This window comes from Centruroides sculpturatus, unplaced genomic scaffold (assembly GCF_000671375.1).
Source record: "Centruroides sculpturatus isolate CEXI.00-Female unplaced genomic scaffold, Cexi_2.0 scaffold853, whole genome shotgun sequence".
In the NCBI taxonomy this organism is placed as follows: domain Eukaryota; kingdom Metazoa; phylum Arthropoda; class Arachnida; order Scorpiones; family Buthidae; genus Centruroides; species Centruroides sculpturatus.
The window spans coordinates 279,373-296,784 of NW_019385032.1; the positions used below are offsets into that span (position 1 = coordinate 279,373).

A 17,412-nucleotide genomic window follows, 5' to 3' on the forward strand; every position below is an offset into this window, starting at 1 on the left:
ATCAATAAAATAATGTCATTACTCACTCTTAAATGGATTTAAAGAATAATTGCATTAGTTGATTTGTTGCATGCTATATTAATTCTAATTAAAAAGATATGGAAAACCCTTCTAACAATTGATTTATTTATATTAAAAAATTGTTCATTGTATTCAATCAAATAATTTTATTCAAACAATCAACATACAGTTAATTAGAAGAGATAATGTTTAATCCAAAATATAATTATTCAAATACATTTATTACATTTTTACTTTCATTTTCTTTTTATTTAATATTTTATACATTTAAAAAGAGAGATGAAAATTATTAATTTGAATTGTTTTGATTATTAATTATTGAAAGAAATAACTTAAAACATTTAATTAATTATCATATATTAATTTGAATTTTGTAATTTGTAAATGGTTAATGATAATTTGATGAGCCAGAAATACGAGGAGAGAAGTTCTTGGGCTCTATATAGCTTTGTTAAGTATTAATCATGTAGTAAATCTCTCAATTTCTTAATGCTGAAAAGAAAATGAAATATTAATTAATAACTTTTAAATATTCCAAATGATTCACTGTAAATGAGTTTAATGAAACATAATTCTCGTCTACTCTACAAATAGAAATAATAAGTACAAGGTGGCGCAAAAGTCAGTTAACCGCGTTTTTTTTGCATTCGAATTTCAACTTGGAATGAACCATAAACCTTTTCTTAAACAAAATTCATGAAAAAATGAAAAAATATGTTCCTGACTTTTGGGCCATCGTACTCTAAAACAGAAATACTGTGTTTAGATTCTAACCTTTTAATTTGAATTTATTATTAAGTTGTCTCTTAAGTCGAGAGATAACTGAATATAACTAAATTTTTGATAGTATAATACTGGAAAAATATTTAAACAATATAAAAAAAAATAAATAATTTGAATAACTTATTGTGTTTTCTAGTAAATATGTATATTATTATTATTATTATTATTAAGATAAATTTTTACGCGTAGATACTTCATAAAAATCAATGTGTTGCTTTTAAATTGATGAGAACTACATTTAATATAAAATTCGGTTAGTCATAGAATTTGGCATAAATACAGTATGAGTAATCAGTAGAAATATATATAAACATGTATATAGAAAGACAATATAAATATTTACTTTATAAAAAAATAAAATATAGACTTGAAATTCTTCTATCTATCAATATATGAAATTATTCGATTTCAATTTTAATTTCTTAATAACATTGTTTGTTAGAATGAATTATATAATTAAATTTGGATTAATTAACCTTTTAACAGATGTGGTCCACTCGTAAAGTAAGAGCCTAGTGTATTTATTATCAACCTCAACAATGTGGAGACGAGAGCAAACTGGACCATTACCCCTTACTTTAATTGTTAAATACAAATAACTTTTATACTATTCTAAAGAGCAATTTATTATTTCATAACGTAAAGCTATTATTTTGATTATATTACCTTCTTTTCCTTCCCGGACTAATTTCACTCGCCCAGTGCCCAGTATCTTTACCTGTGCCAATCATTTCAGAATTATCGCAACTCGTTCCAGGTAAGTTAAAAGAACAAGGACGTTTCCTGTTAGAACATTTAAACAAATAATCGATTTACAAAATGTCCGTGGAAAGCAATCTGTTTGTTTTCTCGTAAATATTATAGGTAATTTTATAGCTAACAAAATATCATATTTTCTGGATTAAATTTCGAGGGGTTTATTTTTAAAACGTATATAACGCCGGGATTTATTATCTTGCTGTAACAGGAGACGAGTGAGTAAAAATTGAAAGAAATACCTTAATTTCTATTAAAATTACCGTGCTTCCAGTTACTCAGCTGATAACAAGTATCATAAGTAATCAAGACCATGTTACTGGTTAAATAATATTCGAAAATTCATCAATTATTTTGCCTCATGTATATTATGAAAAGTAATAATTGATGGTTTTACACAATAATATTTGCAGGAATTTATATTGTTATTTCAGAAAACAGTCGATCTGCTTGCTATACGTGTTTGACGAGAAAACAATCTCCAACACTTTTCCATAAACATTCTGTATGTAATCACAAGATATATTAATTATGTCATACCATCCTCTATATAATTTTGTCCTTATTAAAATAAGTCATTATCATCATTAAAATAATAAATGAATACCGAAATATGGATGAATAAATTTATTATTTTCTTTATCTATCTAGCTATATTTATTTATTATTAATTATGATCATGAAGGGCGGCATAAAGTATGAGCTAGTCGTTCTGGAGAAACACAGGTTCAAGTTTATTTGATTTGAGTATGTTGGGTTATCGTTCTTCGCCACTTCTGCTCTTTATGCAATGAGGATGGCAGGGATGGTAGCAGGAGGAACTCATGACAGGTATGAATAAAAAGACTTTTCAGTGGTCAAGAGGAGAGGAAAGAGGGGTAAAAACATACAAACCTTCTCTTCTTTCCAGGACTCAAGGCACCAGCCCAATGTCCTTGATCTTTAGCCAATCCAGCAATATCCATGTTGTCACAATCTGATCCAGGTAAATTTATGAAGCAAGGACGTTTTCTAATAAAAATTAAAATGTAAAAATAAATATAAGTTTAATACGTGTATAATTTTAATGATTTTAATTATTTAACCATAATACAGTAATATAATTTTATATTTATTTTAAGCTCGTATTGAAAATATATAGTAAAAGTTCTTGTGTGTTTTATATTTTGTTTATATATAAAATTATTCTCTATCGTGTAATTTATGCAAATTTTTAGTTTAAAAATTGAAGATAAACTTTCAATTTATCTCTCATAGTTTCATCGAAACAGATACAAAAATTATAACAATTTAACTGAAATGCAATTTTCAAATTTCATACATATAAATTCCCACTAGCATCCATCTGTGGTCTGTCCGTCCTTCCTTAATCTCAAGAACGGAATCAGATAGATGAAAGATGAGACCGGATATGGAAAGCTAAGGGAAAGGAGGTCTCGAATAACTACATTTAAACTTCCGGTTTGGACCAAAAGTCACGTTATTTCAATTCAAAAATTTTCTCCAGAACGGAGTTAGATAGATGATCGGAATGACTCTGTTGTTATCAGGAAATGTATGATGTACAGGGGCAATACACTACTAATTTTAGACGGACAGTATATATTTTAAATTGAATAAATTTAAAATATGATTAAAAACTGCAGCCCGGATTTGCGATGATGTCGGAATAAGTTCAACATCAATCGTTATCGAAATGTAAGAAATATTGACATGAAATTTTCGAATTTTTACAGCATTAATTTCATTAAAATTAAATGATGTGGTATTAACTGAAAACTTTAATTAAACCTTAGTTTGTTTTTGGGTGGAGGCATTTTAAACATATAATACAGGATGATTTAAAAAATCTCCATAGGTAGGCAAAGAGTTTTACAAAAATTTTTTGTGCTCAATGTATAGTATGACACATACTAACAACAAACAGAAAAGTAAAGAACTTTTCACAGGACATTAGAAACGTAATTATTAAGGAAGAACATAACAAATAGTGCATATAGTGCATTAGGTATGAAGAAAAGCTACTTCAAACAGAAGTAGTTTTTATTCTTCATATCTAATAGGAGTATACCAGATCCTCTTAAATAACAAATAAGGAGGAGAACGAAAATGCTAATAGGTACTACCTACAGACCGAACAATTGATTAGAAAAACATTGAAAAAATACTAGTTCTGTACAATACTAGTTCAAATACTAGTTCTACTGCAATGGTCCTGGTACAACTTGCAAGAACTAGGATAAAACTACCATATCGCAGATATTCATACCCGATTAGAAAATGGTACCATTAAGAACAGTAGAAGAGTTAGTAATAGTCATAAAGAAAGGATAGAATGATCAATACCAAAAAGATGACCTTGATCCATGGACATGGCACTGACAAGAGCGGAGTGCAGTAACCCTGACGAAAATACGTTTCATATAGATGAAATTCCTATCGTTCTTTTTTAGTTTATATTACTTTTTTCTTTTGTTTTTAAGTAATCTATGTTAATTAATCTAGTAAATTACGTAATAAATAATTTGAAAGTACTTTTCAAATTTACATTTCTTATACTTGAAAGAAATATATTCGACATAGGATGTTGAGTTCAGAAGAAAATTTTTTCTAGTAGTTCTAATGGTAAAACTGTTCCGAAAACGTTAATCTTTCTAAAATTAAAACACTTTCTGATTCCTTAAATATCTAGTGTACATTTGGTATTTACTGTAAATTTCTGGAGCTCTCTTATTTCTTGATTTCAGTATTATCTAAATTAGTTATTATTAGAATTTATTATTACATGTTATGGATATAGGCATTAGGAAAGTACTCAATACATAAAAATCATCTCTCTTTAATACATTTGAATTAGTCACTTAGATTTATAAGTAACAGATTCAAATATATTAAAGGCAATAGATATGCAACATATCTTTCTATTAAATATAATTTTGTTCATTCAGGTGCTCTCTTTTATATGAAGATTTTTTAATCATCCTGTATACATATACAGTAGAGCGTCGTTTATCCGAATCAATTGGGGACTGGGGTGGTTCGGATAACTTATTTTTCGGATAACGAATTATGTACGAAAAAATATATTAATTTATCCCATGTTGAAATTTTTCTCCGTTGCGTGTCGCTTCGCGTTGAATTTTCGTCGATGTTAAGCCTAACGAAGACTATTGTATCGTTAAAAATTATTTTTTTATTTTGTACAANATGTTAAATAGAATACAGTATTTTTAGATTCAAACAATCGTGTCGCCATCTAGTAACAATATTACAAACTAAATAGTACAAATAATTAATTGTTATAAAGATATAGCTTTATTAGAAAAGATATATATCGCGTAGTACGAAGTTATTTTTGATATTTTATAGATTTTTCTTCCATATTTCTTAAAAATTTCCTGATTTAGGTCCTGTATAAATCATACATATTTTTTGTATTTTTAGACTCCGAGAGGGATGAAATTAAATCCACACTCTCTACTCACAACACCATAAAGATATATATATATAAAATCAATAATGTGTTAAAATACAGTAGTTTTTAAATTGGAAAAATTTCTTATCATGTAAATCCATTAATTTTTTACACGCATTCGCATTTTATTAAATATTTTCTAAGTGATAAAGGTGAATATTTTCTACGCAAATTTACATTAAATATATGCAAGTATTGTACTTTTTTAAAAGAAAATATATAATAAACTTCATTGTATTACTCCCCTAAACAATTTATTATATAAATACTACCATACGAGAGATCCACCAACGTTCAAGAAGTGTTTACGGAAGTAAAACAATGGAATTTGTGAGGCTCTTTAGGGAATCAAATAGAACTATTTGATAAAATAACACAGGCATGTGTTGGGTATTTCATTAATGATGTAATTTAAAATACAGGCGCATAATCCGAGAAGAACAGCGTACAATATCATTATCAAATTGCAGATATTGTTCAGCAAAGGGGGAAAACGTGCAGGGGTCATCGACTCCCTTTCTTATTTAAAAGAAATCTGTTGAAATTCAACGGACCCATATGCTAGTTTTTATACAAATTTAACAAAATATAATCCTTTAAAATATTTATTATTTTAAAGGAGTATCATAAAGATTATTCAAGTTAAAAATTTATTATAAAAAAAAAAATAAATAAAGAATAATGTTATAAATTTAATAATAGAAGATTTCAGAATATAACATAAAAATTGAATTTTATTGAAGAAAATCATTTATATTTTAAATTTATTGGTTTTCATGGTTTTAAACTCGTCGGTTTTAAAGTAATGTTATTGCGAATTTAATCTTAAATTGGATATAAAGAAAAACCGTTTTTAACTGTTTGATCTGAAGATGTTTTGATCTTTCGTGGGTTGAAATTTAATAAAATGTTTTATTAAATGATCCTGTATTGAATGTACTTTAAAATTTTCGACAGCCAAACAAAATATCACAATAATAATCGCGGGTTACACTTTATATAAATGAATAAACTATTTTGTACTGAAAGGGTATATTAACTTATGAAATATATTTAGTTGATATTATATTATTGATAAAATATATTCATAAAATTGGAAGAAACAATGAATATCTTCACATTTTTATTCTCTAGCACCTCTGAATATGCAAAATCGTTTAAAAATTGCAGAGTTGCAGCAAAATCATAAAAATAAATAAATAAATAAAAAGTTAATTCAGTTGTAAAGACTTGGGTTCCTGATGCGTTGGAGGACAAAACTGTGAAGACATTCGTTGTTTCTTCCAATTTTCTAAATATATTTTATATTTCATTATAGCCCTTGCCATTTTATTTATTTATTTACTATATTGTTGATATCATGAAATGGTGAGTGAAAGCGAGTTGCATTAACATAAAGATGCTCGGAATTGCATCTTCATAAAAATGGAATTATAATATATCCTAAGCCTGATTAATTTTTATACATATGTATTAGATCCTGACTAGTGACTAAATCGTGAAACGTAGAAAGCGGGATATTAAGTTGGATTCTTCGATGTAACGTCAGATGTGTCACGTGTTTGATTCCTACGTGCGAAGAGATGGTTTGATTCCTTTTTGTAATTGGATATTAACATTTTTACTCCGTTTAACTTGTATTTTTGAATATAATTATGGAATAAACGATACAGAAACGTGTTCTTTAAATTTTCTTTATAAATATCGCATTTATAATGTAAAGTTTTAATGCCATCATCATTAATGTTGCAATCATTAAGGTCAAACAACATCGCTAAACCCGATATACTATAAAGCTAGATACCAAGCATTGTCGAATTCTATCAGCATTGGTTGGTATCTATCATTAAGATCTTCGAAATATGCAAAATGTCTAGTATATTTCAGGTTGGCCTTATGTTCCTTAAGTCCATCAATGGACAAACGGATAAAACCGCTGAGCACTGGAAAATTGTCACTTGTTAACATGTTGATCACCTGACCAAGGGGTATTTTCATTATGTATCTAACCATATGTTTTAATGCTACACCAGTCTCACAAAATGTTTTAATCTTCACAATTGCACGGGAGTGAATAAACACCTGCTTTTTCTATTTTTTCAATATCAAATTTCTTCTTTTGGACTGCAATTTTCAAATTGCAGTCTTATAGCTTTACACTGTCACCTATGTCTGTCCGTTTAAGATTAACATATACTTGTATTAGAATTAATTTAATTAATAGGTAATCAAAAACTTTTAAATATTTTTCTATCTTTTCATATTAAATAATTTAATTTATAATAAATAATTATTTATTTTAGTAATTTCATTAAATAAATATTAAACAATTCAATTTATTTTTTAAATATGTCTTTATACAAAATATAAAGATAAATTACAAAAGAAATATGAAATTTGATGACCCGCATCTTTTCATTAATTGTTTGGTATCATGTTCACGAAATTTCTTTTATCCATTTCACTTGGAAATGTGATATAACGAATAAAAACTGATCGTAGGAAGACGGAAAAGTTTCGAAAACCTATAGATTATATTTAGAAAGTAATAAATAAATAAATAAAACTGGAATAAATTGACCGAATTTTAATTAAGATTAAAAAAATAGTTTTATTATTATATTATTATTATTATATACCTAAAACATTGAAATTAAATATACTATTTGTAAATTAAAAATAAATTTATATATAGAATTAACGTGGAATTCACGTTACTAAAGTTTTAATAATTAAATAATATAAATAAATTGTGTGTGTGATGCAAGAATTTGTTCACTTTGTTTGAAGGTTAATAACTCATGTGCTTTTTGTCTAAAATTTCTGAAATTTTGCAGGGAGGTTTGTGTATTAGGGAAATTGATACTGTTAAATTTTGGTGGTTAAAAGTTGAGGGGATGGGAAGATAATAGGGGTCGTGTGTACCTTCAGTAGGGTCGGACTTAATGAAGAGTTTACTCGTTATCATCATTTACAATTTTTTATAAAACTCATCCCTACCCGAAAAGTAAGCTTTTTGCTGTTTTATGATAGTCTAAAATATAAAAAGTGTTTTCAATAAAATATGATGACAGGTGGTGCCACCAAAATTTTAATGTTGCCAGGAAAGTTCAGCAACCCGTTGCTTTTTTAATTTAAAGGGTTACTTTGTAATGAAAGTGATTATAATAATATAAATAAAAATATTTAAGAAATAATTATAAAAATATTAAATTTATTTAATTAGCTACAGAGTTTTTATTAATTCAATTAGTAGTTAGGTAATTATTAGAATATATACAGATTAGTGTATAATAAAAATAGTGATGTAATTAGAATAAAGGTAAGAAATATGTAAATTTTTAAAAAGAAAATAGAAATTATTTTTACAAAAAGTGAAAAAACAGTTGAGTTCTGTGTAAAAATAGAGTTATTAAGTGTTATAGTGAATTATGGGGATTTAATTTCATTTCTAATTGGGAGAAAAAATTTATTATATAAGATGTAGATTTAATTTATTTTATTATGTAACGTATTTTTATTTTATTTGAAAAAAATATGTAGATTAATACAAAACAAATGAAAGTTTGCAAAGTTAAATAATAATTTTTACTAAAAGAATATGTATTACCTGTTTTATTAATGTATAAACTCATGTTTTATAATCTCTGGTGAACTATAGAATAAAAAATTTAAAAAAATTATATATATAATTTTTGTATATAATGTATATACAATTGTTATATAATAATTGCTGTACAATATATAATTGTTGTATCAATGTATATATATAAATATACATTTTGAATGATCTGATCTCTTTATGAGAATACAATTTAAGATGTAATAAGATTATATTAGATGATTAATATGCAAAATTAAAAATGAAATTTTACAAATAAGTTCAATACACTGTTGAACTAAGACTATTCAAAGTCTATATTGAATTATACTTTTAAGTAGAATTATTTGTTTCCTAAATAAATTTAATTTTCTAATTTAATTACATTCAAATGCATGTAAAAATTTAGTATTATTAAAATTCCATTCTTATTATTAGATTTTAGTTCAGATGATATTTCCTTTTTGTATCATACATTGACTCACTTTTTATTTCATTATGGAATAATCAATAAAATAATGTCATTACTCACTCTTAAATGGATTTAAAGAATAATTGCATTAGTTGATTTGTTGCATGCTATATTAATTCTAATTAAAAAGATATGGAAAACCCTTCTAACAATTGATTTATTTATATTAAAAAATTGTTCATTGTATTCAATCAAATAATTTTATTCAAACAATCAACATACAGTTAATTAGAAGAGATAATGTTTAATCCAAAATATAATTATTCAAATACATTTATTACATTTTTACTTTCATTTTCTTTTTATTTAATATTTTATACATTTAAAAAGAGAGATGAAAATTATTAATTTGAATTGTTTTGATTATTAATTATTGAAAGAAATAACTTAAAACATTTAATTAATTATCATATATTAATTTGAATTTTGTAATTTGTAAATGGTTAATGATAATTTGATGAGCCAGAAATACGAGGAGAGAAGTTCTTGGGCTCTATATAGCTTTGTTAAGTATTAATCATGTAGTAAATCTCTCAATTTCTTAATGCTGAAAAGAAAATGAAATATTAATTAATAACTTTTAAATATTCCAAATGATTCACTGTAAATGAGTTTAATGAAACATAATTCTCGTCTACTCTACAAATAGAAATAATAAGTACAAGGTGGCGCAAAAGTCAGTTAACCGCGTTTTTTTTGCATTCGAATTTCAACTTGGAATGAACCATAAACCTTTTCTTAAACAAAATTCATGAAAAAATGAAAAAATATGTTCCTGACTTTTGGGCCATCGTACTCTAAAACAGAAATACTGTGTTTAGATTCTAACCTTTTAATTTGAATTTATTATTAAGTTGTCTCTTAAGTCGAGAGATAACTGAATATAACTAAATTTTTGATAGTATAATACTGGAAAAATATTTAAACAATATAAAAAAAAATAAATAATTTGAATAACTTATTGTGTTTTCTAGTAAATATGTATATTATTATTATTATTATTATTAAGATAAATTTTTACGCGTAGATACTTCATAAAAATCAATGTGTTGCTTTTAAATTGATGAGAACTACATTTAATATAAAATTCGGTTAGTCATAGAATTTGGCATAAATACAGTATGAGTAATCAGTAGAAATATATATAAACATGTATATAGAAAGACAATATAAATATTTACTTTATAAAAAAATAAAATATAGACTTGAAATTCTTCTATCTATCAATATATGAAATTATTCGATTTCAATTTTAATTTCTTAATAACATTGTTTGTTAGAATGAATTATATAATTAAATTTGGATTAATTAACCTTTTAACAGATGTGGTCCACTCGTAAAGTAAGAGCCTAGTGTATTTATTATCAACCTCAACAATGTGGAGACGAGAGCAAACTGGACCATTACCCCTTACTTTAATTGTTAAATACAAATAACTTTTATACTATTCTAAAGAGCAATTTATTATTTCATAACGTAAAGCTATTATTTTGATTATATTACCTTCTTTTCCTTCCCGGACTAATTTCACTCGCCCAGTGCCCAGTATCTTTACCTGTGCCAATCATTTCAGAATTATCGCAACTCGTTCCAGGTAAGTTAAAAGAACAAGGACGTTTCCTGTTAGAACATTTAAACAAATAATCGATTTACAAAATGTCCGTGGAAAGCAATCTGTTTGTTTTCTCGTAAATATTATAGGTAATTTTATAGCTAACAAAATATCATATTTTCTGGATTAAATTTCGAGGGGTTTATTTTTAAAACGTATATAACGCCGGGATTTATTATCTTGCTGTAACAGGAGACGAGTGAGTAAAAATTGAAAGAAATACCTTAATTTCTATTAAAATTACCGTGCTTCCAGTTACTCAGCTGATAACAAGTATCATAAGTAATCAAGACCATGTTACTGGTTAAATAATATTCGAAAATTCATCAATTATTTTGCCTCATGTATATTATGAAAAGTAATAATTGATGGTTTTACACAATAATATTTGCAGGAATTTATATTGTTATTTCAGAAAACAGTCGATCTGCTTGCTATACGTGTTTGACGAGAAAACAATCTCCAACACTTTTCCATAAACATTCTGTATGTAATCACAAGATATATTAATTATGTCATACCATCCTCTATATAATTTTGTCCTTATTAAAATAAGTCATTATCATCATTAAAATAATAAATGAATACCGAAATATGGATGAATAAATTTATTATTTTCTTTATCTATCTAGCTATATTTATTTATTATTAATTATGATCATGAAGGGCGGCATAAAGTATGAGCTAGTCGTTCTGGAGAAACACAGGTTCAAGTTTATTTGATTTGAGTATGTTGGGTTATCGTTCTTCGCCACTTCTGCTCTTTATGCAATGAGGATGGCAGGGATGGTAGCAGGAGGAACTCATGACAGGTATGAATAAAAAGACTTTTCAGTGGTCAAGAGGAGAGGAAAGAGGGGTAAAAACATACAAACCTTCTCTTCTTTCCAGGACTCAAGGCACCAGCCCAATGTCCTTGATCTTTAGCCAATCCAGCAATATCCATGTTGTCACAATCTGATCCAGGTAAATTTATGAAGCAAGGACGTTTTCTAATAAAAATTAAAATGTAAAAATAAATATAAGTTTAATACGTGTATAATTTTAATGATTTTAATTATTTAACCATAATACAGTAATATAATTTTATATTTATTTTAAGCTCGTATTGAAAATATATAGTAAAAGTTCTTGTGTGTTTTATATTTTGTTTATATATAAAATTATTCTCTATCGTGTAATTTATGCAAATTTTTAGTTTAAAAATTGAAGATAAACTTTCAATTTATCTCTCATAGTTTCATCGAAACAGATACAAAAATTATAACAATTTAACTGAAATGCAATTTTCAAATTTCATACATATAAATTCCCACTAGCATCCATCTGTGGTCTGTCCGTCCTTCCTTAATCTCAAGAACGGAATCAGATAGATGAAAGATGAGACCGGATATGGAAAGCTAAGGGAAAGGAGGTCTCGAATAACTACATTTAAACTTCCGGTTTGGACCAAAAGTCACGTTATTTCAATTCAAAAATTTTCTCCAGAACGGAGTTAGATAGATGATCGGAATGACTCTGTTGTTATCAGGAAATGTATGATGTACAGGGGCAATACACTACTAATTTTAGACGGACAGTATATATTTTAAATTGAATAAATTTAAAATATGATTAAAAACTGCAGCCCGGATTTGCGATGATGTCGGAATAAGTTCAACATCAATCGTTATCGAAATGTAAGAAATATTGACATGAAATTTTCGAATTTTTACAGCATTAATTTCATTAAAATTAAATGATGTGGTATTAACTGAAAACTTTAATTAAACCTTAGTTTGTTTTTGGGTGGAGGCATTTTAAACATATAATACAGGATGATTTAAAAAATCTCCATAGGTAGGCAAAGAGTTTTACAAAAATTTTTTGTGCTCAATGTATAGTATGACACATACTAACAACAAACAGAAAAGTAAAGAACTTTTCACAGGACATTAGAAACGTAATTATTAAGGAAGAACATAACAAATAGTGCATATAGTGCATTAGGTATGAAGAAAAGCTACTTCAAACAGAAGTAGTTTTTATTCTTCATATCTAATAGGAGTATACCAGATCCTCTTAAATAACAAATAAGGAGGAGAACGAAAATGCTAATAGGTACTACCTACAGACCGAACAATTGATTACAAAAACATTGAAAAAATACTAGTTCTGTACAATACTAGTTCAAATACTAGTTCTACTGCAATGGTCCTGGTACAACTTGCAAGAACTAGGATAAAACTACCATATCGCAGATATTCATACCCGATTAGAAAATGGTACCATTAAGAACAGTAGAAGAGTTAGTAATAGTCATAAAGAAAGGATAGAATGATCAATACCAAAAAGATGACCTTGATCCATGGACATGGCACTGACAAGAGCGGAGTGCAGTAACCCTGACGAAAATACGTTTCATATAGATGAAATTCCTATCGTTCTTTTTTAGTTTATATTACTTTTTTCTTTTGTTTTTAAGTAATCTATGTTAATTAATCTAGTAAATTACGTAATAAATAATTTGAAAGTACTTTTCAAATTTACATTTCTTATACTTGAAAGAAATATATTCGACATAGGATGTTGAGTTCAGAAGAAAATTTTTTCTAGTAGTTCTAATCTTTAGAAAGATTAACTGTTCCGAAAACGTTAATCTTTCTAAAATTAAAACACTTTCTGATTCCTTAAATATCTAGTGTACATTTGGTATTTACTGTAAATTTCTGGAGCTCTCTTATTTCTTGATTTCAGTATTATCTAAATTAGTTATTATTAGAATTTATTATTACATGTTATGGATATAGGCATTAGGAAAGTACTCAATACATAAAAATCATCTCTCTTTAATACATTTGAATTAGTCACTTAGATTTATAAGTAACAGATTCAAATATATTAAAGGCAATAGATATGCAACATATCTTTCTATTAAATATAATTTTGTTCATTCAGGTGCTCTCTTTTATATGAAGATTTTTTAATCATCCTGTATACATATACAGTAGAGCGTCGTTTATCCGAATCAATTGGGGACTGGGGTGGTTCGGATAACTTATTTTTCGGATAACGAATTATGTACGAAAAAATATATTAATTTATCCCATGTTGAAATTTTTCTCCGTTGCGTGTCGCTTCGCGTTGAATTTTCGTCGATGTTAAGCCTAACGAAGACTATTGTATCGTTAAAAATTATTTTTTTATTTTGTACAAACAAAATAAATATATTGAAAAATATAAAAACAATAAAAAATTATACTTCAGATGTTAATTTAGTATCAAAAACGTAAAATATTTGAGTAACCCAAGAAATAGCCGAAGATTGCAGCGCCACAGCACTAGCGAAAATTTAAATTTGCCGACTGGAATGCTTTCGGATAACAGACGTTTCGGATAACCAGCTTTCGGATAAACGACGCTCTACTGTATATAGCAATAACAAATACAACGTATATTGGCAAATTATGGTCTTCACTTTTATTGGAAACCACTACAAACAATCTACGGAATCTAACATGATATATATATAAATGCAGTATGATTCTAAATTGAAAGTATGTATATTGTTTATTTTAATATAAATTAATTCCTAATGCAATTAGTTTAGTGTAACAATGCAAATATTCGATAATTATGATGGAGTATGTTTAATCTAAACTTAAATATTACATTGTATTATTTTGTACATATGTGAATGTTTTTACTATTATTATTTATTTATTTATTTTTACTATTTGTACATATGTGAATGTTTTTACTGTTACTGTTAACCGTAATTGTGGTATATTTATAACCATGTTAGATAATATAAAATAGGATAAATGTACTGTATCTATCGTGGTGAGGTTTCTTAATTTGGAAAGGTGCTGTATTTCATTCGATAGGTGATGCACTCCAGTGGATGGTAGTGCAATACGTAGAGTAAGCCATTTTGGAGTCTTCCATCATTCATCAAAACTTCAGTTTGTCATTGAAAGTAAACCACACGGTTGCTTATGTATTGTGTATTTTTAAAATTTTATTCTGCTTGTATACATGTCAAGTTTTGTAAGAGATTTTTATAAATGTAATTAGACAGCCTTATTCTACACAGTATAAACTATTTATGTTAGATATAACCTTCTCTTAATCAGTAGAAATATATATTAAAAAAATTTGATTTCCCAGGAGCCATTCATGTTGTTTGCTACAAGGAGGTTTAATCTAAACTTAAATATTACATTATATTATTTTGTACATACGTGAATGTTTTTTCTGTTACTGTTAACGTAATTCGCCTAATATAAGGATTATGATTACATTGGAGAAGTGTTAGGTACAGTACAACCTACTTAAGAGCAGCGACTGATGAGAATGCATAGAATGAAACTAGTTTTTCAATCAGCAGATTTTCCTCTTTGTGACTTATCCTCTGGACAAGAATCTAAGAACAGGGCCATCTACGTCTAGTTCTAATCTTCCACTCATTACTGTGTCATTACCACCGTCTTGGCATCAGAATTGAGTCCAGTTCCATAGATCAATATGTAAATAGGATAAAATGCTCAAAATGCATTAAAAATCAGCGTGTCTCCGTAAAAGACATATCTCGAACAATCACTCAAAAAGAAGACGAAGCTAACAGTAAGAAGAAAGAAGTTGCTCAAAAGAAAAAGGTGATGACAAAAAAGTAGGCAGAAGAAAATAACAATAGGAAAAAACAGACTATAAAGCAAAGAAAACTGCTAAAAAATCAGGCGACACGAAAAAATTTCAAAACTTTTGAAAATAAAGAGGAATTAGTGTCCATCAGAACCATGTGATGCTAACTTTGCAGTCTCATTTGATGACAGATCGAATGATAAATTCCCGAGAATGAGTAATAATTGTTCTATTGAGGACGGAATGTTTCTACTGCAATGGATGATATTCTGAGGATGATAAGGTGGCTAACGGTAAACTATAGTTGTCTTGTCATAAATGCAATATTTAGGCGCATGATCTCTGCTTCTAAATATTGCATTTATGATGAAAATTTCCTATGTGAATACTGAAATTTTAAAATGCTTATTTCTTTATCGTTAGGATATTGGCTATTTACATTTTAGATCTTATTTAAATTTTACAATTGTTTCAAGTTTTAGAATACAAATTTAGGCTAAGAGGTGTTTCCTGAGATTTAAAATATCAGGAAACATCACTTAGTCTTAGATTTAAAATTTGTTTTATACTTCTTTGTATTTTGTTTTATAACATTTTTAATAGACTTAGACAAACTCTCCAAATTAAGAACACTTAAGCTCCTAAATTGGGTGATGTTATATACAAAATGCTTGAATTTTTTCCACTTAAATTTTATTGTCAACTATTCTAATTGTACTTTTATTTTATGTAAATATGATGTGAATATTCAATAAAAATTTCACATACAGTGTCGTTTTTTAATAAAATTTCCAAAAACGTCCTTATGAAAATATTTCCAGTACATATTTATAAAATTTGATGGCCCAAATGTTCAAATATTAAATTAGAAGCAGTCATTTCGATGTAAATTATATAACGTAAATAAATTTACTGTTTAATCAATTTACAATAAACATAAATAAAAATTTATATTAAATAATTTTAATTTTATTAATAAAATATAGGAAATAAATAATTTTTATCCTTACACTTTTCTAAACGCATTCCTTCGTAAGGTTGAAAAAGAACGAAGATTTTCATCAGGCCTGTGTGTAATTCGAATATACCATAATATTAATTAGTTCAGGAATAAATTTTTGACTTTAAATTAAATCTTATTTAAATTAAATTCTTCAAAAATTAAAATATATTTAATTACAATTACGTCTTATATTAAAGTTATAAATAGATAAAGCTGCGAAATATCCGTTGAAATTATTTTAATAGTTAAGATTAAGTACACATAATTAAATTTAGTTTAAATCAATAATAATTTAATTTAAATAGTTAATTATTATTATAAAACTACTACATTTTAATTTAGTGAGATTATAAGGATTATCATTTTATTAAATCGCCAAAATATAATAGTTTGAGCAATGAAAGATTATTGTGCTGCAATTTTCAAAAACTGTAGACTTATAAATTTCCACTGACATCAGTCTGTCTGTCTGTCCTTCCATAATCTCGAGAACAGAATTAGATAGATGGACGTGGAGATCAGACATAGAAAGCTTAGGGGCAAGAGGCTCGATTAACTATATATAAACTTCCAAATCCGGAAATCATGTTATTTCAATTCAAAATTTTCTCCTGAACGTGGACAGATGATCGACATGACTATTTTTAGCAGGAAAAGTAATGATGTATTGTAGAAGGGTAAGACACTACTAAAATTGAAAGCATTATGACGAAAAATTGAAGCCCGAAATTTTGTATTAAGGGTATTAAAATAAATGACTGCTCATTAGTTATAAATCATATCCATTGTGGTAGCTTCCTCTGTGCATTTTGGCCACAGCTATAATCTTCTTCCAGTTATTTCTTCTCTAGATCTTCCTTCCGCTCCGCCATGTTTAGTATTCACATGTCTTTTATGCCTTCTGTCTTTCTCTCGTAGACTACTCAGACTCTCTTCCTATGGATTATAGGAATGTTATGGATTTCAGGTCTTTCATGGGACATTTTACATACATTTGTTTATTCCTTGCTTTCTTGCAGATTTAAAATAAACATTCTTATTGAATTTAAAATTTGTTAAACAATT

General features: G+C 26.9%; 2 protein-coding genes across 2 annotated transcripts in view; both read right to left on the minus strand.

Annotated features, from left to right (window-relative positions):
* Positions 1-329: 329 nt before the first annotated feature.
* Positions 330-3,377, minus strand: LOC111633673. Its single transcript, XM_023378285.1, has 4 exons — positions 3,352-3,377; positions 2,455-2,571; positions 1,471-1,587; positions 330-513 (listed from the first exon to the last, which is right to left on the minus strand). The coding sequence occupies exons 1-4, from the start codon at positions 3,375-3,377 to the stop codon at positions 480-482; spliced, it is 294 nt and encodes a 97-aa protein (XP_023234053.1). The 3' UTR covers positions 330-479.
* Positions 3,378-9,471: 6,094 nt separating this feature from the next.
* Positions 9,472-17,412, minus strand: part of LOC111633674 — a 70,795-nt gene continuing 62,854 nt past the window's right edge. Inside the window, exons 3-6 of the mRNA XM_023378286.1 lie at positions 16,355-16,411; positions 11,597-11,713; positions 10,613-10,729; positions 9,472-9,655 (exon numbers count right to left, since the gene is read on the minus strand). Of these exons, the coding sequence (XP_023234054.1) occupies positions 9,622-9,655; positions 10,613-10,729; positions 11,597-11,713; positions 16,355-16,411 (325 nt within the window). The 3' untranslated portion in view covers positions 9,472-9,621. The remainder of the gene's footprint in view (positions 9,656-10,612; positions 10,730-11,596; positions 11,714-16,354; positions 16,412-17,412) is intronic.